The sequence below is a fragment of the Glycine max genome, chromosome 13 (genome assembly GCF_000004515.6).
Source record: "Glycine max cultivar Williams 82 chromosome 13, Glycine_max_v4.0, whole genome shotgun sequence".
NCBI lineage: Eukaryota > Viridiplantae > Streptophyta > Magnoliopsida > Fabales > Fabaceae > Glycine > Glycine max.
Window position 1 is genome coordinate 22,231,909 of NC_038249.2, and position 26,391 is coordinate 22,258,299.

General features: G+C 32.5%; 3 protein-coding genes and 1 pseudogene across 7 annotated transcripts; 3 read left to right on the plus strand and 1 right to left on the minus strand.

Moving 5' to 3' along the window:
- The first annotated feature begins 225 nt into the window (after positions 1 to 225).
- Positions 226 to 2,499, plus strand: PGMPM10 (51 kDa seed maturation protein). Of its 5 annotated transcripts, none has more exons than XM_041007841.1 (3): positions 226 to 1,630; positions 1,790 to 1,861; positions 2,082 to 2,173. In XM_041007841.1, the coding sequence occupies exons 1-2, from the start codon at positions 355 to 357 to the stop codon at positions 1,825 to 1,827; spliced, it is 1,314 nt and encodes a 437-aa protein (XP_040863775.1). In that variant the 5' UTR covers positions 226 to 354; the 3' UTR covers positions 1,828 to 1,861; positions 2,082 to 2,173. The 5 variants fall into 5 exon arrangements, with proteins under 5 accessions (XP_040863775.1, XP_040863776.1, XP_014620710.1 ...); XM_041007842.1 differs by having other exon boundaries at positions 1,821 to 1,861; XM_014765224.3 differs by having other exon boundaries at positions 1,942 to 2,107.
- A 5,729-nt stretch (positions 2,500 to 8,228) lies between these two features.
- Positions 8,229 to 13,909, plus strand: LOC100777468 (CBL-interacting serine/threonine-protein kinase 1). The gene is made up of 12 exons (XM_003542357.4): positions 8,229 to 8,686; positions 9,005 to 9,067; positions 10,954 to 11,025; positions 11,296 to 11,403; positions 11,511 to 11,591; positions 11,680 to 11,859; positions 11,952 to 12,158; positions 12,418 to 12,525; positions 12,658 to 12,774; positions 12,883 to 12,945; positions 13,045 to 13,119; positions 13,210 to 13,909. The coding sequence occupies exons 1-12, from the start codon at positions 8,492 to 8,494 to the stop codon at positions 13,279 to 13,281; spliced, it is 1,341 nt and encodes a 446-aa protein (XP_003542405.1). The 5' UTR covers positions 8,229 to 8,491; the 3' UTR covers positions 13,282 to 13,909.
- Positions 13,910 to 16,485: 2,576 nt separating this feature from the next.
- On the plus strand, positions 16,486 to 16,640 carry LOC112998886 (uncharacterized; annotated as a pseudogene).
- Positions 16,641 to 17,179: 539 nt separating this feature from the next.
- On the minus strand, positions 17,180 to 20,559 carry LOC100778006 (probable GTP diphosphokinase CRSH, chloroplastic). The gene is made up of 4 exons (XM_003542358.5): positions 20,059 to 20,559; positions 18,336 to 19,268; positions 17,877 to 18,164; positions 17,180 to 17,524 (listed from the first exon to the last, which is right to left on the minus strand). The coding sequence occupies exons 1-4, from the start codon at positions 20,440 to 20,442 to the stop codon at positions 17,390 to 17,392; spliced, it is 1,740 nt and encodes a 579-aa protein (XP_003542406.1). The 5' UTR covers positions 20,443 to 20,559; the 3' UTR covers positions 17,180 to 17,389.
- Positions 20,560 to 26,391: the final 5,832 nt, after the last annotated feature.

Below are 26,391 nucleotides of genomic sequence, written 5' to 3' on the forward strand. Positions count from 1 at the left end.
TCCATCTACCATCCTTTTACTCGGTGCATCCATGTTCCATCCGGGCATTGACACGTGCCAACTCGGAAAACTCTGCATAAGAATACGAACCAAATCATGACATGCAGTTTGACACCTTTCTTTCTTCAACTGACACGTAAAATTTGACATATTTTGTAACCAAGCCACGTTGCATGCATCAACTCACTCCACTCTCTTATAAAACCACCCCAATCATAACCAACCTCCACCACCATTTGCATTGCATTTCGTTACTTTCATTTGTTGTGCAATCTTACAAGTTCCAAACTTCTCTATTTTGTTATTATTTGTTCTCACTTCTCACACATACAGATTTGAGCCTTTTATATTATCATGGCTTCTAAGGTGGTTTCGGTTTTGGTTATAGCGATGATGTTGTTTGCCATGAACTGTAACTGCACTAGTGTTGGCCACATGCCTTCAACCAAAGAGGAAGGTCACGATTTTCAGGAGTCTAAAGCCAAGACCACACAAACTGCGAACAAGGCCATGGAAACTGGTAAAGAGGGACAAGAAGCCGCAGAGTCATGGACAGAATGGGCTAAAGAGAAACTCAGTGAAGGTCTTGGCTTCAAACATGATCAGGAATCCAAAGAATCCACCACTAACAAAGTCTCTGATTATGCCACTGACACTGCACAGAAATCCAAGGATTATGCAACTGACACTGCTCAGAAATCAAAGGACTATGCAGGTGATGCTGCTCAGAAATCAAAGGACTACGCAGGTGATGCTGCTCAGAAAACCAAAGACTATGCCAGTGACACTGCACAGACATCAAAGGACTATGCTGGTGATGCTGCTCAGAAATCAAAGGGCTATGTTGGTGATGCTGCACAAAAGACCAAAGAATATGTTGGTGATGCAGCACAGAAGACAAAGGATTATGCCACTGACGCAGCACAGAAGACCAAAGATTATGCTACTCAGAAGACCAAGGACTATGCAAGTGATGCAACTGATGCTGCAAAGAAGACTAAAGATTATGCTGCTCAGAAGACTAAGGACTATGCAAGTGAAGCTAGTGATGTTGCACAGAACACAAAAGATTATGCTGCTCAGAAGACCAAGGACTATGCCAGCGGTGGTGCGCAGAAGACCAAGGATTATGCCAGCGGTGGTGCGCAGAAGACCAAGGACTATGCAAGTGATGCTGCGCAGAAGACCAAGGACTATGCAAGTGATGGTGCTCAAAAGAGCAAAGAATATGCGGGTGATGTAGCACTGAATGCCAAAGATTATGCTCAAAAAAGCAAAGATTACGCAGGTGATGCTGCACAGAATGTCAAAGATTATGCAAGTGATGCAGTGCAGAAGAGAAAAGAGTATTCTGGTGATGCTTCTCACAAGAGCAAAGAGGCTTCTGATTATGCCAGTGAGACGGCTAAGAAGACCAAAGATTATGTCGGTGATGCTGCTCAGAGAAGCAAAGGGGCTGCTGAATATGCTAGTGATGCGGCTCAGAGGACCAAAGAGTATGCTGGTGATGCTACCAAGAGAAGCAAAGAGGCTTCTAATGATCATGCCAATGACATGGCTCAGAAGACCAAAGACTACGCCAGTGACACTGCTCAGAGAACCAAGGAAAAACTCCAAGACATTGCATCTGGTTTGTACACCAACTTTAGAAACATTTCTGCATTGCACAAGCTATACATGCTACAGAGAGAAACCATTTTCACTCACTTAATGGCTTGACTTCTTTTCCACTTTTTGGCATTAATTTTATTTTCTAAAATAATTTCATGCTTGTCGGCAATCAATATAGTGTTTGGTTTTTCCACATGGTGCTCATCTAGAATGTAAATGGTGCTACTACAGCTCATGAGGCACGAGCTTTGTAAGTATCTATGCTTTCTTGATTAAACCAAACACACCCTTAAAGGTTTCACATGGCAAATAACTTGTAAACATGTACAGATTTGGATGACCCTTTATCTCAGTATGAGACAAGGATGTGTTCAGGTTTAAGGGGGTATTAAATCAAAAAGGGTAAATATTTTGAGAATAAAATCAAGTTATGGTAAAGCTAGTTTAATTTCTTAATGTATGATGTGCAGAAGCTGGTCAATACAGTGCAGAGAAAGCTAGAGAAATGAAGGATGCAGCAGCAGAGAAGGCAAGTGACATAGCAAAGGCTGCAAAGCAAAAATCACAAGAGGTGAAAGAGAAATTAGGTGGACAACACCGGGATGCCGAGCTTTGAGAATTGAGATGTTTGAATCACTTTGAACCTTTTAATTATGCCACAATAGTTGTCTAAATCTGCCAGAAATAATGTTGTGTGTATATATTATATGGCAGTATCTGTCTTTGTGTGATCAAGGGGTTTGGTCTGATATAATATATTAGCAACTACGTAGTCGAGGTTGGAATATTTTGTACTGAATATCCTCATGTTTTCTTCAAGTTTAGTTAAAAAATAATAGATACTCAGCATGTCATTTCTCTGAATAAAGTACCCAATTTGTAGGTTCCATCCATGTTTGAATTGGGAAACATATCATATGATGTAGTATATTGAATGCTTTATCTCCATCTCCTGTAAGTGGCAGAGGAGGCATTGTGTGAATGTGACATGAAAGTTCACAGAATATCATTTTTTTTTTCTGAACTATTTCTATATTTAATTTTTTTACAAATTAACATTATCTTTAAAATAATTATCGAGTCATTAGACATATCATCATACATGGTCATACATGGTGTGAATTAGACATATATCATCATATACGTTGTGATTGGACAAAATTATTTTCTTATAAATTAATTTTAATATTATTTTTCAAGTAATTATTATAAAAGTCAATAAATATATTATATATTTTTATTAAATGATAGCATAAAAGTATTTTTTTTACAAATTAAAATTAAATAACTTAATTAAATTACTTTTAGCGTAATTTTTAAAATAATTATTATAAAAATTAATAAATATATTATACATAATAATCAAATACATTATATATTATATTTTTAATATAGTTTTTAAAATAATTATCATATTTAATATAGTTTTTAAAATAATTATCATACATCATTAACAAATGATAATCTTATATATTATACTTTTAATATAGTTTTTAAAATAATTATCATACATGATTAACAAATGATAATCAAACATATTAAAAATAATTATCATAAAAATTAATAAACATATTATATATTATATATTATACTTTTAATTTAGTTTGATAATCAAACATATGGACAACGTAAAAATATAAATATTTTATATTTTCTCATGACTATTATTTTCTTATTTTATTACTCTCTCGTTGCATTTGTTACACCGATCACACTTTATCAGGATTGGTATATTAGATATTTTGTCTTTAAATTAAAATTTATTAAGAAATTCAAATAACAATATTTTCATTAAAAAATCTTGTTCTAAAATTAGCTTCTATAATATTTCTTAGTTAGATATCATATTAAGATGCATATTTAAAAATTAGTTTAAACTATAATATTTCTTATTCTAAAAAATATTTTTTAAAACCTATTTAAGATGCATCTTAGCCTAGTATCAGATTAGTGATAGATTTTGCTTCTCAAATAATATCTCTCTCTATCTCTCTCCTGAATTTATTGAAAATCAACCAATCCCAGAAAAAAAATCTCCAAAGGAGAGTGTCAAAGAGTCTCATCAGCCGGATAGGCATGAGAGCACAGGTGTATCAAGAGTTGGTGACATATTCTGGGCTAATGCTTCCTGCACCCGAAAAGAGAAATGCAAAATGTACTGGACTTTCGAAATATGAAATGTGTGTTGTTTATTATCTTTCGAGGTGCAATAAGAAACATATAATAGTGCAATACACACCACGCCATCATGAGAGGCAATATTTGTTTTCTTTTCAGGCTAGAGGACTCTAGTGGGTATTAGGGGTGAGTTAAAGACGTGATGCTAGGGCTACCATGGATCACGTGTATAACTGTATAGCATGGTTGATTCAACTATAAAACAGGACAATAACTAGGTTAGTAGGATAAAAAAGATGCGTGGTAGGGGGTAGAAAATGGTTAATACAGACACACTTGTAGTGTTTATTTATTTAGTTCACTTTATCATTTGTTAATAATAATGTTATTATGTTTGACTCGTAATAAGTGTCATGTTAAACAAATCCTAAGATAAAATGTTATTTTAATTTTTTTAATGTATTATTAATATTTATATCCAAAACCGAGACCACAACATAAATTCCGCATCTGCAATAAAACTAGGCTCTGTCCAAGCTGGCTATCTTTCAAGAAATGCAAAGGATTCAGTGCCCTTGCATAGCCAAATGAAAAACAACAAAAAAACCCGATGGCTGATATATTATTATAAAGTATGTAAATGTTAAAGTAGTGCATTATATAGAATTAATTAAAGACTAAAACTAAAACGTTTATCTACAGTTACAAAAATAAAACATTTTTTCATAGTAAGATGGCGCATGTGCATTTGGTGCTGTCTTCCTACCTGGTCACATACAATTGAGGATTATATAATAAAGTTATTAGGGTAAAATATGTTTTTACCTTGTAAAATATTATGAAATACTCCGAGGGTTCGTTTGTTACAAAGTATTGTTAGTATTTGATATTGGGAAAGGTCTACTTTCCGAAAAATGAAGAAATTTCACTCGGACACAAGGAAATATCCGAGAGGGTCCATTAAATGATTATAATTAAGAAGGCATCTAAACAAATTCTCAGAAACCACTGAAGAGTGAGAAGACAGAACAGTACCACAGTATCTCATAATTATTTCCGATACTACGACCCTGCGACTGGTGGATTTGACATTAACTTTTGACGATGCAAAACTAATTTAATGCTGAATCTGTAATCCAAGAAGTAATTTTACTTTCCAAAAACATTGTCAATAACGAATTATGTGTTAGAAAGTGTATTTCTAACTTTCCTCCTGACAATAAAAATACCGTAGTTTCCTTAAAAGATGATTTAAATGTAAGGGAAATGTCGTTGAACTATGGAGTTCCCTCTAAAAGAAACCCTCTCATCAATTTCACATGTATTAAAAAAACGATTAGAATGCAATGAGAATGTAAATATATTTTACATTAATCATAAAATGTCATATATAATAAATTTCTATTTTTATAATAATTATTTTAAAATTTTGAGGTTGACCGACAATTAAACAAATATAAGGTTTTAATAATTTCATTTTCATAAATGACCTTCTTTGTTTTTTTTTTAAATTACCCGTATAATTTAAGTCAAACCAGATATATATATCATTTAAGTGGCCAAATTCTCCCTGTATTTTTTTTTCTTTTTATTTACAAGATTCAAATCAAACTCAGTCATAGCTTAAAGAGAATCAAGTTTCTTGCTAGATCGAGGACATTGATTGAATTTTATTTTATTTTTTTACTTGTTTAATATATATACCTTATATTTTATTAGTTAAACAGAGTGATTTATAATCATGGTACATGCATATAAGGTTGGTGATCAGTTATCAGCTGGCGGCTAGCGGTAAAAAACAAGAGATATATAGTTATTGTTGAAAACGATTTAAATCTAGTTTATTAACATTCTAAAAAAATTAGTTTAGTTGTGTTATATATGTATTTTAAGTTTGAATTATTTATCAACAGGGTCGTGTAAGATGCAAGGCAAATTAGGCATTAACCTAAGATAAAAAAAAAAATTGTAAGCCCCTAAATTTTTTTTATTACTAATTATTAACAAATTTTAACTGATCAAAATAAAATAATTTAGAATCTCTCTCTTTCCTAAAAATTATTCAATCAATATCATCTTTTTAAAAATTAACCAATATCATAATTAATATCGTTTAAAGTGTTTTATTTATTTCAAAAAATTAAATCTCTATTAACTTTTCTTTAACACATCTCAATTCTCTAATTAACGTATCTCACTCTTTAGACTTCATTCTTTAAGTTTTTTCACCTCTTCATCTTTTATTCATAAAAAAAATCTATTATTCTCCTTCCCTTGAATGAAACCTATTGTCTATTGATTAAACTTTGTCTCCGCGGCTCAACCTCTCTGGATTTGACATCGTCTGGATTCTGAACGCCTATAAATCACATACATCCCGATGTTCCGCGTATGGAGCCTTTCATCTCCATCCCGGTGGATTGGTGGAACGATTCATTTCACGGGCATGACTCTGGATACGCAGTAATACAACACGTATCACGTAGCACCCTTACGCCTAACACAACATCTAAATAACAAATCTCAGTCTGTTTCCAATTTCAGGTTCTATCGTTCTGTTCATCGATCATCATTTTCTATATTTATTTTAGAGTTTATTTTAGAGTTTAGGATGAATTAAAAAAATATTGTATTAATCTTGAAAAGTTTTTAAGGTTTAATGAAGACTCTGATATTGATGATCTTGATTTATTTTCAGAATTGAAAGTACTAAGATAAGTGTTAAGAGAAGAAATTAGCACACCAATAGAAGTATTGAGTTATATTAAAACTTTAGACTCTTTTCTAAATGTTTACATTGCATATAGAATTTTATTGACAATCCTTGTAACAGTTGCTACTGCTGAAAGAAATTTTTCAAAATTAAAATTGCTTAAATCTGATCTAAAATCAACAATGTTACAAGATAAATTGAATGAATTAGTTATTTTATCTATTGAAAGTGAAGTGTTAAAATTATTTAATTATAAAATTCTGATAAATGATTTTACAGCTAAAAAAGCTAGAAGATTAATATAAAAATTGATATTTTATATAATATACTAAATCTCTTTAAAATTATTATAAAAAAAACCTTTTTAACAATTTCACTTTAGGTCTCAAAATATATGTACATTAGTATAAATAGGTCAAGGTCATGAACATTAGTATAAATATAAGAATAAATCTCTAATAAGTTAATTAATACTGTTATTGTATCTTTATTAATTTATATGTATTAATATTTAATATTATTATAGATATTTTAATTACTGTATTTAATAAGATTTAATGTAAAATTTATTATCATATATTCTTAAATGTATTAATATTTAATATGTTAATAAATTAATATCAATAAATACAAATTTATTATCATAAAATAAAATATTTTTACAGTATATAATTTAATTTATATTTATCAATATTATTTTATATTACTATATATAATTTATTGTATATATATAATTGAATGACATCTTTTATATTTAAATTAAACTCATGAAATTAATATTGTTGTTAAAGTTTATATATGGTCACAATTATTTGAGAGTGAATTGACAACCTAACAAGAGAAATAAAAATAATTATGTTTTAAAAAAACAAAAATAAACCAAAACAAGCTTTGTCATTTGCATAATAAAAAATAAAAAATGAGTGGAGGATGGGAATTGCAAAAAACGTGGGGAACTCACGAAATCACCGAAATCGCGCGTGGCCTCGTGGGGTAGGTTGGAACATTGAATCTTTTACGTGTAGGGCATCTCTTACTGTGTAACAATAGTAGAACCAACAATTTAACATCCTAACCAGTTATTATATAAAAAATGATAGTAGCTCGTTATTAAAATGAGTGTCGCAGTTGAAATTTAACATTAAGTATTTTTTTATTATTAATACTTCTAATAAATATTATTTTAATTTTTGAATCTAATATTAATAATATTCTCATTCATCTCTTTAATAATTTTATTTTTATAAAATTATTACTCTTTTTATTTATTTGTTAATTTTATTGGTCTAAAATCATTTAAAATAACACTTATTTTGGGAGGAAAATAAATATAATGTAATAGAATCTTTCTCAATAATATCGAATTGGCTATTATAGTTTTAAAATTAAGTTCAATCTGGTTGGTTAGATTGATCCAATTGAGATTGAGTGGAATAGTCAAACTAGTTGGATTGCTGAATCAATCATACACATAACCAGGTCAGACACACTTGATTTGAAATAAACTCAATGAATTGGATTGATTTTTAAATCTCATTTTGCGTAAAAAAACAAAAAAATCTTCAAAAGGCTAAAAAAATCATAGACTTATATAATTATGTTATTGAATTATTATTTGTGAATTTCTGTTATCAATCTTAATACTTTAATTGTTATTTTAAATTTTGTATTATGAACAAATTTTTTTTAATCAAATAATATTAGTTATATTATATATATATATATATAAATACGTTTTGAATTTTTTAATATATATATCAAGTTAAATGTAATTAATTACTAGTTCATTCCTTGTATCTTTGACCCATTGCCTCAACCGGATAAATAATGACCGAGTTTCATAAATTTGATGGGCGTGTTTCCTCATCTTCATCCATTCCTAATCCTTGCTTGGCCACTTTGCGCATTTCAATTCTTCTTTCGGTTTTTTCCTGTTTTGGGAAATTGCATAATATTCTCCTTCTGTTCTTTCATTTCATCTACTGTGCCACGCGTTATACGTAAACGAAATACGGGGGAACGAGTGAAAGAAGAAGAAGAAGAAGAAGAATGGTGATTATAAACCTTGGGAAGAAGAAGAGCGAGAGAGAAGGAATGCGACTTGGGAAATACGAGTTGGGTAGGACTCTTGGTGAGGGCAATTTTGGCAAAGTCAAGTTCGCTAGGAACACTGATTCTGGCCAAGCTTTTGCTGTTAAGATCATTGAGAAGAATAAGATCGTTGATCTCAACATCACCAATCAGGTCTGTTAATGGGTTCTTCTTACTTCTCTCTCTTGTTTTCACAATTTCGAAAAGTTCACACCTTCTTCTTGGTTTGTTTCCCTCATGAATATTTCAGTGACATGGGAAAGAAAAAAAAACTATGTGGTCCTTATTTTGTTTTGATTAGAAAACTCAAGTCCACTGAGCATCTATCTGTTCTTTTTTTTTAATCCTTTGAAATATTAATTCAAACGCACATGTAGTCTCTTACTGAATTCATGTTTATAAGGCCTAATTAAATAATCATAGATGTTGGAACAATAATCTGTGCAATTCTGGTGAAAAAAAAAATTGCAGATAAAGAGGGAAATAGCCACCTTAAAGCTCCTCCGGCATCCCAACGTTGTTAGATTATATGAGGTACTGTCATGCTCTGTTCATATTCATCTCTGACTTACCATTTTTATTTTTATTATATTAAAAAACTACTATCTGAAATCTCAAGTTTTTTGCACACTCGCACGACGCACCTAATCTTAGTGAAATTCATTTATGGACTGGATTTTTATTGTCCTCCGTTACTGTTAGATCTGGCATGTATGATGTACCCACTGCAATTATAATTTGCTCGTTACGAAGAAAAAAAAATTCAGTTTTTTTAAACGTGGTCAAACATGTCAAACTCAAACACATTAAAACTGCATAGCAATGTTATGTTATTTAAATTTAAATAGAAACATAATAATCTCCAAAATTAATGAACTTTGTGAAGTAGATGACATGGCAGTATCATGGAGAGAAAAAAATAATTATAATCGACTGACTAATAGTACCTGCTAGGCTGCTATTATTGTTTAAATTCTCTTAATAAAAAAATTCAGTGGTTCAAAAAATTAAAATTCAAACCATACAAAATTTTAAAAACTAAAAAAATTTAATTAAACAAAAATACTAAATTAAAATGAAATATTGATCAAGGAAATTTAATTCGATTGGTTAAGTAAGGCGTGTGAAGTGTTTTCGTGCCTGTTTTTGATTCTTAAAATAAAAAAATTGAAATATTCAACATTGTGACTAAAAATTTTACAATAACTTTTTTCCTCAAGCATTTTATCAACATTTCTTTCTCCTCGATCTCTGTAATATTTAATGCTCTGCACATACGATACAGCAAACTCTACGTTATTAGTATACAGTACGTTTTATGTGGACAAACGTCCACTTCGAATAAATTACTGAGTTTAGCTGAGTTCATGGAAGTGGTGTTGAACCGAGTCAGAACACCAACTCATCCTCAGATTCTGATGTCACATTGATTAATTAAATGACACAGACGGTGGTTGGACCTCAAACACTTTTATTTTATTTGACTATATTGATGATATGTGACATTGAGCCCATGAGGGAGATTGATACATAGTGTGAGGATATGCAAGAGGTCAATTTTTCATATTAAAAATTCTGGAGCAAGTTGTTAACACCAATAAAATCATACCACGTGAGCAATGTAGATACCTGTTTTGCTTATCAAACTTTGGATTGCACCTTTGGACTTATGGTTACTTAGTTAGCATTTTATTTAGCACCTAGCAGTTACTTGTTTAGCTCAAAGTAACAATTTACGGGTTAAATTATATTCACGTTTTTTTTTTAGATTTATTTGATATCTTTTCATATCTTTATTGTCAATATAACTACAAAAAGTAAAGAACACAATAATATATTATACAGTGTTGTGTTTTATATGAATTGAAATTAGGTAGAGAGAAGAAGAAGAAGAAAAAAGTTGTGGACGAGAAATTTGTTAAACTTTTGTCCTAATTTCTATGTATTCTTGCGTGTATTGCACCTGATGATCATCTTATCCAATGAAGGCGGTGACTGAATGATTAACATGTGGCACAGGTGCTTTATTTGGATTTCAGTCCATTACATTCCAATTGTGAAAATGCCCAGAATAAAAACATACTATTTTTAAAAAATCTTGGATGAGATGAGAACCTGGTTAACCACTGTCATGACTCATGAGCACACATTATATTCAAATCCGGTGGTCCCACCATATACATATAGTGTATGAATGCAATTGGTTTGGCACACAGTTGACTGTAAATTTTTTTCCCTGTGTTTATTGCTTCTGCTGCTCTGGATAGAAATATGTTATCGGTCGGTCCCTTTGCACATTAAAGTAATCTACTGCGTTTTATTTATCTATTAATTTATTTGTTAGAGTAATCTATTGCGTCTGCAACATGCAACTTTATCATTGATGCTTCTGATTATGATTAATAACTATAATTATGCAGGTCTTGGCTAGCAAAACAAAAATTTATATGGTACTTGAGTACGTGAATGGAGGGGAGTTATTTGACATAATTGTAAGAATCAATTACTTTTTTTTTTTTAGTGATTTTTATGATTTTAGTTTAATTTCTATGCACTATTAATTTTTTAAAAATTACACTATCAATCAATCAGACATTATTATTAATACAACTTTTAAAATAATAATTATGATAAAAACTAACAATTTATTATATTTGACACTTTATTACTAGATGCCAGTATAAAAATATTTCACATGCATACACTTACTCTTATGTATGATTTATGACAAATGGTGTTTGATGAGTTAATTGTATTCATAGGCATCCAAAGGTAAACTTACCGAAGGAGAATGTAGAAAGCTGTTCCAACAGTTAATTGATGGGGTGAGCTACTGCCACACTAAAGGTGTCTTCCACAGGGATCTCAAGGTACCTTCTCTCCCTTTTCAAGTTGAAATTGCACAACACAGTTATCTGTTTTTTTGGGGTTTATGTCTTGCATTTTATTACACACAAGTGATGCTATGTCCTTGCAGCTTGAGAATGTACTAGTGGATAATAAAGGGAACATAAAAGTAACTGATTTTGGTCTTAGTGCTTTACCCCAGCATCTTAGGGTAAGATATTATTCTTTGAACCACACCTCAGTGTAAAGCATATCATTTTGGGTATTGGCGTATGCTATAACTTCGTCAAAATTTTCAGGAAGATGGACTGCTGCATACAACTTGTGGAAGTCCCAATTATGTAGCACCAGAGGTTCTTGCTAACAAGGGCTATGATGGTGCAACATCAGATACATGGTCATGTGGTGTTATATTGTATGTAAGCCTAACAGGATACTTACCTTTTGATGATAGAAATCTTGTAGTTCTCTATCAGAAGGTATATTCATATGTTGCCTCTATGTTCTCCTTTTACATGGTTAGTATATTAGTTTTATATCATAATTGCCATTTTTGTGTGAGGGATAACAGATTTTTAAAGGAGATGCTCAGATACCAAAATGGCTATCACCGGGTGCACAAAATATGATAAGGAGAATTCTTGATCCTAACCCCGAAACACGGATAACAATGGCTGGGATTAAAGAAGACCCATGGTTCAAGAAGGGTTATATTCCAGCAAATCCTGAGGATGAGGATGTACATGTTGACAATGAAGCCTTTTCCTCCCATGAAGAAGTATTATACTTTTGTTCTTCCACCCCCTTTTTTTTTTTTTTTTGAAAAAATGCTATTTAGTACCAATGTTACTTTTGTGTAACTGCATGAACGTTGATTAGCAACAAATCCTGTATTACATGTTTTCGAATCTGTTAGTTAATATTTATTTTTTTCAAAAAATAACCACCGTAATTTTTCCTTTTCGTACAATTCGTGTTTGAGGAATTTTGTATTTTTTTTTTCCTGTTGTAATCTAAAACTTTTCTCATGGTAACAGCCAAATGAAGCAGAACAGAGGAATTCAGGATCACCAACCCTAATCAATGCATTTCAATTGATAGGGATGTCTTCATGCTTAGACCTCTCTGGCTTTTTTGAGAAAGAGGTGAGCATGGAAGTCAATTGGCAGTATTTGTACTATTATAAATTTTGGGCATAATTTCCTGTGTCTTTGGACATTCACCACGTCCTAATGAAATTTAACTCATTTTAATGCACAATGTGGTTTGAGTTACAGGATGTTTCTGAGAGAAAGATAAGATTTGCATCAATTCTTTCGGTTAAAGATCTGATCGATAGGATTGAAGATACTGTGACAGAAATGGAATTTAGAGTCGAGAAGAAAAATGGCAAAGTTAGTACTATAACTTATGTTTTATTGAAGTTGCTTCTGTTTCCTACAAACTTGCAAATAAACTAAATGTTAGTTTAGCTGAAAGTACATATAATACCAAAATTTCAGTTGAAAGTGATGCGAGAGAACAAGGTGCACAAAACTCTCGGCTGCCTCTCAGTGGTAGTAGAGGTAATGTATGTTTAGAATGAGCTAATCGATCGTAAACTAATCTCAATGTCTGCATAATTTGCTGATGCTAAGAAACTAACTTCATTTCAAATATAACAGGTGTTTGAAATAAGTCCATCATTGTATGTAGTAGAATTAAGGAAGTCGTATGGAGATGGTTCTGTGTATAAACAGGTATTTATTTATACTCTCTTTGTCTATTCCCCATCTAAAATCTGAGGCTGATGATGTGATTGATATCTATGTTTTTTTCATACGGTGCAGTTATGCAAGAAATTATTGAATGATTTGGGTGTTCCCCCCAAGCAAGGGCTAGTGAGATCAGCAGCAAATTAGAAGCCACATTATGTGTAGGCTATTTTCTGTTTTTTTGCTCAGGTGGATAGCTACGCAGATGATATAAAAACCAATTGTAAATGCATTATAGTTAAAGAGTAGAGAAATGCACACATGTTAGACAATGATGGCACCAATTTTGAATTGAGGAATCCATCATCTCGAAGATGGCTTCTCCATGTCTAGTGAACTGTGAACCTGAAAGGCAGTTTGTCTTGCTTGGCTTCAGTTTTTTCCAGGGCCTTGTAACATGTCATGGAAGTTTACCTCTGAACCGAACCATCAAAATGGGAATGAATAAAAAAATTTCGTACCCCATTGCCCGGAGGCTCTTCGCTATGCGAAGGTATAGGGGAGAGATATTGTACGCAGCCTTACCCTTGCATATGCAAAGAGGCTGTTTTCGGATTCGAACCCATGACCAACAAGTCACCAAGGCACAACTTTATCGCTGCACCAGGGCTCGCCCTCAAAATGGGAATGAATAAAACTGGATAATTGATAAACTTGTTTAGGTTATGGGGATTTAAGTATTGACAAAGGAGAAGGATAGAATAGAAACTAGATTTTCTCAAATTGATATTGACTAAGAGGTAAGTTTGAATAAACTTTTTAATAAATTGTTATAGAAGAAGAAAATTAAATGAATTAAAAGGGTAAAATGAATGAAATTTCTCTCAAATTAAACTTAATTTGTACATTTCAATTCTTTAGAAACTTTCTTATTTAACTTCTTTTTAAGTTGAAGTTGATGTGTATATAAGTTAAACTTTAGCTAGTGAGAGAAGTTTCATTTATTTTACCTGCTCAAATTATTTTTTCTTTCCTGTATATATTTATTGAGGAATGACCCTTAATATGATATGTTGAATGTGTTATGATGTAATAATGAACATAAAACACTAACCGTTTATATTAATAACTATATCATAATCCCAAATAAAAGAAGAAACAGATTATCTTTTATAAGTAATGCATGTTAGTGAAAAAGAATTTAATCTTTTAATAAAGTACAATACTTACAATAAAAAATAATCTAATCTTGTTTTTTTAAAAGAAAAAAATATAATATTTTAATATAATGTAATGCATTAAAAAGTTATTATAATGAAATTTTATTTATTTATTTAAATCAACAACATTTTTGAAAGCTTTAATGTACTGAATTAATTCTTTTAGGCCTTCCAAAATATGAGGCGTTTAGCAAGTGCCTTGATGGTTTGAACTTTGAAGTCAACCAAGGCACTGCATGTCGATGCATACACTTGTACTGATAACACTCATCACACCCCTCTTGTTTGGGAAAATACACCTCTCTTTCCTGTTTTGTCATTTATGTGGTCTAGGAAACATACATATGCCAAAGGAAAAAGGTGGTTAGATGTAATAACAACTCAAATGTAAGGAATGTGGTTTAATCTTTCCAATCGAGAAGTGTCACTGTCAACTATTATAAGTGTTTGACATTGGGAGAGGTTGATGTAATTACTCGTGATAATATCAATAGCAATAGAATATGCATAAAGGCACTTGTATAGTATAATGACCCATCACTAAAGCTAATGAATTCAATACTAAACATGGGACTAGAGCAACTTGCCAACTTCCAAAATTGAACTCTGACAAAAAGGGAAGGTGCATAACACATCCTCTAGCTTAATGATCTTACAGCAAATCACAAATGGAGTAAGGCCAGTGTTTTGTTCGCTATTCGTTATATACGTGAATTAAACCACTGTCATTTGTCAAATGAAGCTTCATAACCAATATTTTATTGTATTATTCATCTCGGACTTCTAAATTAAATTAACCAACTCAGCCTACAACAAAATCAAACCAGTAGCATATATCATATTATAAAATGTCTGCAAACGGGAACAAGTAGTGAAAATAAGCTTTTGGTAATTACTGATATGAAATCTGCAACCATTCAGGCCAAAATAAAATTAATTTGAACCAAATTATGAAATCTGGGAGACAAATTAGGGTGTATTTGGTTTGCATTTTTATTTTCAGTTTTCATTTTTTGAAAACTCTTTTTTAAAAACTGTTTTCATTTTCAAAAAATTAGAATTCTGAAAATATATTTGATTTGATTTCTTGTTTTCTACTTTCAAGAAATAAAAACATTGAAAATGCATTTTGAAAAAAAATATATTTTTAGATTTGCTTAAAATTACATTTATTGCCATCACATTTTCATTTTACTCCAAATGAGATTTCTAGTTTCAACTGAAAATGAGATTTTATTATTTTCAGTTTGAGAATATTTTTATCATCATTTTTTATTTTTAGTAAAAATAAAATCAGAAAAACAATCAAATCAAGCATCCCTTAGATACTAATTTTAGTATGTTATATGATCTTGTTGAAGAGGAAAGGGAGTACCCCTTATTCTACCACAGTAAAAACATGCTATTGCTTATGGTTTATTAAAGACTAAACAAGGAGAGACTCTTCGTATCACCAAGAGAATATAAGGGTTTGTAAAGATTGTCACCAAGCAAGTAAGCTGAGCTCCAAGGCATATGATGATTGTGATATAAAATAAGAGACAATAACTGTCTCCACCATTCTAGCTATATGGAAATGTTTTTGTAAGGACAAGTGTCTGGTGGTAACTACTAGGGAACCGATGAATCAGTTATATGGGGTTTAGCTTGAACCCATGATGATGAGTTTGTGAAATGTGGGTGTGTGTAATATCTAGTGTCCTTCATTCTTCAATTACGTAAGCTTTTCAACCGTTTAGTTTTAGTGCATCATCAGGTGGCAAAGTGTTGCATAGGAAAGGAACTGTCTTCATAGTGATTTGAGACGGAGGCTAGAAAGAGTGAGTAAATTTCGATTCAGTAGTGTCCATGGATTTCTCTGTGGAAAGATTGAAGATTTTCAACACAAACCAGACTCTGTTTTGTTTAGTTTTGGAGAATTGGAATTATCAGTTCACTCTTTCAGCCAGACCCAGAGCAAGAATGGATTTTCTTTTCAATTCTCACCCATTCCTCAAAATCACCCGTGTTTGCACCAACAAGCATGAAAAGATAGCTGTGCTACCAGTCATTCGATCCGAAGACAATAAGGATAGAAAAGTTACTCAATGCCCAATGTTGAACCAAGTGACTAAGTCCCACAACGCTGAGAAATGATAATAATGCCTTGATGGTTTACTATAGAATGCACCTCTCTATTTGTTGAAACTCATATTCTTCTTGGCCTTTTGGCTAAGATCAAGCGCATTGTCTGTTCTTATTGGTTCAGTATCTGACATGATGGGGAGAGTTCAACACAGTAGCTAGCTACTGGGACTCTCACGTTTCGTCCATGTTTTGCATTATAGCAGGGATCATACACTCCTTACAACTCGGTTTGAAAGATTATCTAACTTGAACATCAAAGGTGGTCAAACTCAAATTTTAGGTACTCGCGTGGCGTCCATTGAAAGTGTAGCTAGTTGATTGTCCAAAAAGCTAATCCAATGTAATGACTGTATTTAAACTATCAACAACAAACTTTCCCTGCTGTGCCGTGAGCACACTCAGAAAACAGATTATGAAATACAATGTTCTTTTGTTCTTCTTCTTATTATTATTATAAGATGCGAGCTGTCCTTTAAAAAAGGAAAAGTAACAATTTTTTTAGTAGATTTAGTTTTTAACATTTTTACTTTAGTAAACATAATTTTTCTTTTCACTTTTTGTAGTTGAGTCAAATTCTCAAAAAATTAGGTTAGATGAAATACTCAAGATAATAGAAATGGAGTTTCATCTGTCTGAATGTTAACCTTAAGAGAAGTTAATGTAATTGCCTTGTGATTTGTGAAAATATTAATAGCAGTAAAGCATGCTTAGAACCATTTGTATAGTTATCCATCACCAGAGTTCATTAATCCTCATTATAGGAGCGTACAGTTTATGGTAATATTAACTTATAAAACAACAGGTCAGAAATAAGATATTGCAAATTTCTTTATCTCTGGAATTTCTGTCATTAATTAATTTACATGGAAATTACATCACTTACGCGTGGCTCTAGCTTAATGATCATATCACAAGTGGAGTAAATTGAGTGTGTTTTGTTCTGTCATTCGTTTCAAATGGATGAAGCACTAGCTCGCAAGCCTGTTGCCGAACTCCTTACTATAAACTTGAATTAAACCACTCTCATCTGCCATATGAAGCTTCTCATCCAATAATTTCTTGTATTGATCATCTCGGACCTCTAAATTACGCACCAACTCAACCTACAACAAAGTTACAACAAATGAGACGGGATTTAGCAAGCATTTATCTTGATCTCCATCATTGGCGTACAACCAGCATCATATCATAAAAATGACAGCAATCGGGAATTCAGGCCAAAAATAGTAGTAGTTTGGACCAATTATGAAATCTGGAAGACAATCAGGCATCAATATATACAATCTCCAAACGTTCTAACTTAACCATGAACTTATAGTGAAAGTAAGCTTTGGTAATCTGATAATGGGATCATTAAGAAACTCTACATAACTTAAAAGAATTCTGCACGAAGATGCACTTAACAACAAAGAACAAATCAAATTTTATTCTATCTGTCACAAGATATCAAATCACCTGTTCTTGGAACATATGGAATTCGTCAGAACTGAGGGAGCCATCACTATTTGAGTCAAGGAGCTGCATCATTTCTCGGGCATCTTCTCCTGGTGCACCAAGCTCCTCCATCACTTCTGTAAGTTCCTCAATGCTAATTTTACCGTCTCCGTTCTTGTCAAGAAGGCGAAACACTCTATCCCTCTGGTGAATTTCAATTCCTTTATGATTTGTACTTGTTGGAAAATCTTTAAGGCGCAGCGCAGCCAATTCAGCTGCAGCCAACATGATGGTCTTCAGACGCTTTGCCTGAGCATCAACAACTAAAACATAAATGCCAGTTCCCTTCTTTGTGTTCTCTCAAGAAGATAAAAGAATTAAAATAAGTTCAATGCCCTCATATGTAGTTAGTTTTTAGATGGAATTGCTTTCAATTTTCTGTGATAGACATTCATATTCATTTTGAAAGAAGACACTAACCTCCTCAGGATCAGTAAGGCCAGCCTTGTATAATGAATGAGCAGCTGTTCCACCAACTGCTAGCCTGTCCATTTCAGTTGTTCTTATCTGTATTTCCATCAATGGTCTTGTCTTACCATTTTCACTCACATCAACTGCCATATGCAAACTTTTATATCCATTTGCTTTTGGCCTGGCAATATAATCCTTTGTCCGATAAGGGATTTCCTTCCACATAGATTGGATGATCTGATGAGTCCTATAACATGCTCTCTCTCCAGCCTCTAATGCATTCTCTCCAGCCTTAGGATTCAATATCACTCGCATCCCAAGTACATCATTCACATCTTCTGGCTTCCGACCATCCTTCAACAGCTTCTTCATTGTGCTATAACGACTCTTAAAGCGACCTTTGATCGAGACATCATCCACAAGTTCAGCAAGCAAGGAATCAGCCTTTAGATTACGGAGCAGTTCCTCCTTGTAGATGTCAATAAGAGATACACCCCCAGTCTCATGACTTCGCAACCACGCATCCACATAAAGATATGAATAAGGAAATAAGTACTGAAACGAGAGATCTTCCAATTCCAGTGACAAGTAGGTAGTTCCCACAGCATGAGCAAGAGGAGCATGTATCTTCATAACCTGCATAGAAATAATCTGCTGCTGATATCTGGGCAGATAATCAAGGTGTCTCATCATGTCAAGCTTCAAAGCCAGGTCCAGAATCAAAGCCCTGATGTCATAGTAAGTGAGGCAGAACTTTCTCAATGCAGCAGCATTATCATCATCCACAACATCTATTCTGGATGGAAAATTATTCACCCGCAAACTCTCGTGCAGCAAATGAGCAGTGGCTAGACCCATCTGATTCCGAATTTCATGTATGCTCAACTCACCCGCCTCCAATACTGCTCTGAATATCCCAGCAGAGATTACCTCGGCATCCATCTGCATTCACATTTACTATAAACAAACAATAAACAGCAACGAAAATAACAATAATATGTCCCATACAAGACAACAAAAAAGGAAGGACAGAATTATAAGAGCAACTCGGATTTAATAATTGCTTATGTTGGTTCTTAAAATTAAACAATTTGAGAATATCATTGGAGCAAATAAATTCCTTTAGAGTTCTTAAAGAAGTTGTTTATATAATCAATTACAAGCAAGGTTGCTTAACCATTAAAAACAATTTTTAAAGTAAAAATGAGAATTCTTGTGTAAGTGGAGAGATAAAATAAAAACTAAAGTTGAATTCTACCATTAAAGTAAAAATTAATGAGTATTCTTAAATTCTATGCTCGACAACAAGGGACATACTAAAAGAGAGTTAAGAATGCAAGTTGAGTTTTTGTATCAGAGATGCTCAAAATTAGGGAAATACTTAAATTAAATATAATCATGTTATAAATTAGAATACATGATTTGAAAATGGGTTTCCACTCCTACTCTCAATTTTCAATATTCTTTCTTTTCCTTTATTTAGAAATGCATTTTACACACAACACCATAACTAGCCAAAAAAGTTCAAACTTTTTTTTTTAATCTTTACACCTTCTTTTATCACTGTATCTGAATTGAATTTCAGTTTGTTCTTTTTTAAAAGAAAGTGTCAACAATTAAGAATTTTAATAATATAAAAATTAAACATCTATGATCTATCCTATAAGCTAAAGTAGTAATAATATTTAGAATGAAGATAGAAAGAATTTCAAAAGTAGTAGTATGAACTAACTTGGAGATCAGCGAGGAGCAAGGCGACGGATAAGGCTTTGGAGAGAGGGGAACGGCCATCGGGAGCGAGAGGAGAGCTCTGCAGGATGGGGATGGAGAGTTTGAGGCACTTAAACAGAAGACGCGAAGAGCTCGTCGACAGCACGTTCATTCTCTCCGTCAACTCGTTGAAGGCTCCCACCAGCTCCATCACCATCTTCCCTCCCTCCGACTCCGACACCTCCACCGCGCATGCTCGCGGAGCCCACCACCGCCCGCCGCAGGGTGATCTCCGCCGCCGGAACACGACGACGGAGAGTGAGTGAGTGGGAGGAAGGGAGACGGTGGGCTTGGAAAGGGAATGGCGGAGGGTAAAATCGGAAGCCAGCAACTGCAACACCTCCATTCAGCTTGCTTTCTCTCTTCTCCACAACAATGTTTGTGGTTGTTCGGTAGTTAGCTTTCATTTCATTTTTTATTTTGCTTTTTTTTTTCAATTGGTTCCTACCGGTCATCTCATCCCATCGCATCTCATCCAATTATTTTTTTTTAATAAATTAATATTTTAGTAATATCATAGACAGTGTGCTTAGATCAGCTTATGCATTTATTTATTCTCAACCAAATTGAACTAAATCTTATTAATAATTAATATTTTAGTCTTAAAAGTATGCAATAGATATCTATTTTTATATAATTAAAAACATTAACATCAATATTAATATGACCAATCATTTTTTAAAATATTCAATCAACCTTCTTCATTTCTCACTTTCTCTTTTTTCTTTCACATTATATCTTTAGGCATATTCATATTTCGCTTTTGTTTTGTCACTCTTTCACCAATAATCAAGTAGCATTTTATCAATATATGGATAAGAGAAATATTAGTAATATAGTATTTAAAAAGAAGAGCATGTTGTTATCCTTTATTTACATGGATATGAGTTTAATTTCTCTTGATATCACTAAAATATTATTTGGTGGACAACTTAGAGAGATTTTATCGTGTTTAATTTTTTATCCATAAAAATAAATATATATAACAAGAGATTTCCAATAATTTATGTAACCTACTAAATTATTTTAGACCTTCTGTGTGCATTTAATTGAAGGCAAAATTGTTTATGGATAATTTATTTATATAATAATTCTTCTGGGTAGGAGGTTTCAGTTGGCAGCCCAGTGTTAATCATTGTTTTCTTGTCTAGTAATATTAAGACTATTTTCCAATTCTATCACTTTTTAGAAAGAAAAGAAAATAATCATCTATCATGATACAAACAAGGCCCTGACAATGCCTACGTGGCATTGCCAGGGCTTACGTGTCGCACTGTGAGTCATCCTCATTCCCGCCCAAAAACGTCTTATCACACTGCATTTATTGTTTCTGTCATTTTGTGTGTACGTGCATTGGCCTCCCTCATTTTTTCGTTTCCACCAACGCTACACTTATTGTTTTGTCTTTTCGAGTTGGCCTTGGCTCTGCAGTGTTCACGCCTTTGCATTTTTCCGATTTCCATTTGCATTGTGACCTCTAAATTCTCTCCCGTTTGGATTTCCTCTCCATGGTTTCCATTTTTCATTGTCTTTCTTCCTCATTTTTGTTTTTTGTTTTCGGCTTGGCTCGGCCTCTACGATGGTATTTCAAACCAAAAGGTTCGACCTTTTTGTATTTTATCATGAGTTTGTGGTTTTGTGTACGGAGCTTTTCGATTTTTCAAGCCAAAAGGTTCGACCTTTTTGTATTTTATCATGAGTTTGTTGTTTTGTATACGAAGCTAATGGATTTTTCTTGGGTGGTTGGTTGTTATATAGCAGCACAAAAAGAAAGCAAAAACTTCTACCTTTTTGTTCATAAACGTTGTTTGATGTTCGTTTTCGGCTTGGTTCGGCATGTATGATGGTATTTCAAGCCGAAAGGTTCAATTTTTTTCACCACATTATCATGAGTTTGTTGTGTTGTATATGAAGCTTTTTGATTTTCTTGGGTGGTTTGTTGTTATGTACCATTTTGTTCGGGCTTTGTTGGGTTTTGATGTTGCATGTGCATTATTTACTACCTTTTTGTGGTTTTTTGATTCATCGCAACAAGAAAGCTTCAACCTTTGTTCATTTTTTATGATTAGTACAAAAGGTTCAACCTTTTTTTGTTCGGTTTTGATGTTGCATGTGTATCATTTACTACCTTTCTGTGGTTTTTTGTTTCATCGCAACAATAAAGCTTCAATCTTCGTTCATTTTTTATGATTAGTACAAAAGGTTCGACCTTTTTTTGTTAGGTTTTGATGTTGTATGTGCATCATTTACTACCTTTCTGTGGTTTTTTGTTTCATTGCAACAAGAAAGCTTCAACCTTTGTTCATGTTGGTCGAGAATGACAAAGAAGCCGACAAAGATGATTACTAAAGAACGACAATGAACGGTATGTTTTCGTTTACCCAACTTTTCTATCTTTCTCTTTGGATTGTTGTCATGATCAATTTTTGTGGGCTTTTGTTGTGTTTTGATCTTGCGTGGTTTGCAATGCTTTTTTTCTCAATGAGTTGCGATAAAAAAAAATGTACATAACTTCTTTTTGATTTCCCTGATGTCCATTGGTTTCATGTGTTTCATTTGGTTATATATGTTTATATATTTATATATCATCATCTATCATCTTCATCTATCATGATACAAACAAGGCCCTCACAATTTCATCGTTGTTTGTTGTTCATTTTGCATCTGCATCATTTATTACTTTTTTGTGGTTTTCTCAGTTCTCTGAACAGCAAATGGATTTTTAGGGTTGTTCATTTTTTTTCATTTACTAGCCAACCATGTTTTCTTTGTTCAGATCTGTGTCAAACAAACCATTTTTTGTTATGGTATTTGTCTTTCTGAAAGCCAAGAAGAAATGTCTTTTCACTTGCCATTAATTGTTTTCGTCGTTTTCTGCGTACCCCTTCAGTTACCAATGTGCGTTTTCTAATTTTTCACTCTTTTCGATGTTTCACGCTTTCCATTGCTACACGCCTTTCCAGTTTTCCATTTTCCATTTCCGTTGTGCCTTTTGGATTGTGGGTTTTGAATTCTCTCCTGTTTTGATTTGCTCTCACGCTTTTATTAAGCCTGGAATTCGTATTCAGCTTGGTTTGTCATGTATCATGAGGTTTGAATATCAGTGTATGTGTTTTTGTAATTTATTCTGAGTTTTCGCAGTCCAACAAGACAAAAGGTTGGACCTTTGTTCATTTTATCATTAGTTTATTTTTTCCTATACCTTGCTTTGCGATTTTTGGTGGGTTAATTTTGTCTGTCACACATTGTTGCCGCTTGATGTTCATCTGCATCATGAACAACCTTCTTAGCAACTCATTACATACACGTTTTTATTTGATTGCATGATGGTCGAGAACAACAAAGAAGGCAAAAACGATAGGTGAAGCACAATAAAGGCCGTTAACACTGTCCCACAAACTCATTACATACAAGTTTGTTTTTTAATTCTCTTTTAATTACTTAAATGTTCATGTTTGTTCTGCAAAGATGTCCTAGAAAGAAGGCCTTCACCATGCTTTGTTGATGTCCGTTCTGCAAGTTTCCCAACATGTTTTGTTCATTTTATTGTTATATGGTGGCCACATTATTGTTTTCTTCATGTTTAAGCATATTGTTCCCTTTTTTCATGTTTTGATGTATTACAAGTCAAACGGTTTCAATTGTATTCCATCTTGGTTTTCTGATGTATTGCAAGACACAAGCTTACATTTTTAAAGACCTTCGATCTCCATGTTTGCAATGTTTGCGTTCTGAGCGACTTGCGAGGCAAACTTTCATAACTTTATTTTCATTTCCATGTTGGCGATTGTGCAAATCTGTTTGACTGGATACATCACACAACCTTAGACCTTAGCATATTTTATTCTTATTTTATCTTTTGGTACACCATGTATATCATGTACTTACTTTTTTTGGTCTTCTGATTTGCTGCTCACATAGGCTTACATTTTTATTGTCAATCCTGTGTTGTAGATGGATTTGGTTAAATTATTATTTGAAGTCTCAGTTATATTTTTTTAAAATTTTGTTGTCCATCTTAGTGTTCATGTCAGTTCTTCATCATAATGCGACGTGTGCATCAATTTATACTCATATCTTGCAAAGAAATCCCCATTTGGAGACTGTCATAATTCTAATTTTCGTTTTTTGATGTATATCGGTGTATGAATTTTTGTTAGGGTATATGAGTTTTCGTTAATTTACCTTTTCGTGTTGCATCTGCATCATGAACAACCTTCTTAGCAACTCATTACATACATGTTTTTATTTGGTCGCATGAAAGTCGAGAACAACAAAGAAGGCAAAAACGATAAGTGAAGCACAATAAAGGTCGTTAACACTGTCCCACAAACCTAACTACAAGTTTGTTTTTTAATTCTCTTTTAATTGCTTAAATGTTCATGTTTGTTCTGCAAAGATGTCCTAGAAAGAAGGCCTTCACCATGCTTTGTTGATGTCCGTTCTGCAAGTTTCCCAACATGTTTTGTTCATTTTATTGTTATATGGTGTCCACATTATTGTTTTCTTCATGTTTTAGCAAATTGTTGCCTTTTTTTCATGTTTTGATGTATTTCAAGTCAAACGGTTACAATTGTATTCCATCTTGGTTTTCTGATGTATTGCAAGACACAAGCTTACATTTTTAAAGACCTTCGATCTCCATGATTGCAATGTTTGCGTTATGAGCGACTTGCGAGGCAAACCTTCATAACTTTATTTTCATTTCCATGTTGGCGATTGTGCAGATCTGTTTGATTGGATACATCACACAACCTGGACCTTAGCATATTTTATTCTTATTTTATCTTTTGGTACACCATGTATATCATGTACTTACTTTTTTTTATCTTCTGATTTGCCGCTCACATAGGCTTACATTTTTATTGTCAATCATGTGTTGTAGATGGATTTGGTTAAATTATTATTTGAAGTCTCAGTTATATTTTTGCTTAAATTTTGTTGTCCATCTTAGTGTTCATATCAGTTCTTCATCATAATGCCACGTCTGCATCAATTTGTACTCATATCTTGCAAAGAAATCCCCATTTGGAGACTGTCATAATTCACTTCTGAATGACTTGCTAAGAGGATCAACTTTGTTATTTTTATTATTATTACTTTGTCATTTCTTATACCCATATTTCTTGCGTTTTGATTTTCAATTTTGCTCCTATACCTAACGACTTTGCTATCACTTTTTTTTTTGTAATTTATTTGTAATTACTATTAAATTCATTTTCATTTTATTGTATTATCATTCAATTTCGTCAAAACATTTATGTGTTTTTATTTTCGAAAACAGTCATTAAGTGTTATTTTAATAACGGATTTGAATTTTGAATTTTTGAATATGGAAGGTCATACTTTGATGTGGTTGCAGGTTGCGAAGTAGGACAGTCACATCCAATTTAAAGCTTCATATCAATGGTGACTTAGTTTTCAAGGTACCGTGTAAAATGTTCAATATCCCCACAATAGATCCTATTGGAATTCGTGTTGTACACGTCTAATCATATTTCACATGGCAGAAAGGTAATAATTGTTTTCACCATTAAAGCCTCCCAATTAATTAATATATTAATATTTTCACCATTACCAAAACTAATAATTATTTTCACCATTATAAAGAAAACCAATACGGGAATTGTTAAAGCCTCACAATTAATTAATATTTATTAGTATTTTCACCGTTATCAAAGCTAATAATTGTTTTTACCATTATGAAGGAAAACCAGTACGGGAATTGTTAAAGCTTCCCAATTAATTAATATATTTATTAGTATTTTCACCGTTATCAAAGCTAATAATTATTTTTACCATTATGAAGCAAAACCAGTACGGGAATTGTTAAAGCCTCACAATTAATTAATATATTAGTATATTTTCACCGTTATCAATGCTAATCATTGTTTTTACCATTATGAAGGAAAACCAGTACGGGAATTCTTAAAGCTTCCTAATTATTAATTAGGATTTTCAAAATTAAAAAACGGGTACGAGAATTGTAAAAGACTCCCGAATTATAAGCGGTTTCCAAATTAAAGCCCATTCAATACAAATTACAAAAACTCAAGCATATCAAATCATAACCAACAGTTCTCCTCATTTGCTCTCCTCATTTCTTTTCTCATTTCTCCAACAACATCACTCAATCCTTAACAGTATGAGTACCCAATCATCATTCTTCTCTGATGCGGTAAGTTCTTTAACATTCTAATCCTTATTCTTTTCTTTCTTATTTATGTTTAACTTCTTTTCTTTCTTTTAACATTCCAATCATCAATCTTTATGTATATTTATGTATTACTTCATT

Bases quoted from the DNA above. Each gene is read 5' to 3' on its own strand.
- PGMPM10 (NM_001251209.1), top strand. From the start codon at position 355: ATGGCTTCTAAGGTGGTTTCGGTTTTGGTTATAGCGATGATGTTGTTT. The intron at 1,631-2,081 runs GTTTGTACACCA...TATGATGTGCAG, and splicing joins ACTCCAAGACATTGCATCTG to AAGCTGGTCAATACAGTGCA.
- LOC100778006 (XM_003542358.5), bottom strand. From the start codon at position 20,442: ATGGAGGTGTTGCAGTTGCTGGCTTCCGATTTTACCCTCCGCCATTCC. The intron at 19,269-20,058 runs GTTAGTTCATAC...ATGTGAATGCAG, and splicing joins TGCTCCTCGCTGATCTCCAA to ATGGATGCCGAGGTAATCTC. The intron at 18,165-18,335 runs GTTAGTGTCTTC...GTTGATGCTCAG, and splicing joins GCCTTACTGATCCTGAGGAG to GCAAAGCGTCTGAAGACCAT.
- LOC100777468 (XM_003542357.4), top strand. From the start codon at position 8,492: ATGGTGATTATAAACCTTGGGAAGAAGAAGAGCGAGAGAGAAGGAATG. The intron at 11,026-11,295 runs GTAAGAATCAAT...TTGTATTCATAG, and splicing joins GGGAGTTATTTGACATAATT to GCATCCAAAGGTAAACTTAC. The intron at 12,526-12,657 runs GTGAGCATGGAA...TTTGAGTTACAG, and splicing joins CTGGCTTTTTTGAGAAAGAG to GATGTTTCTGAGAGAAAGAT.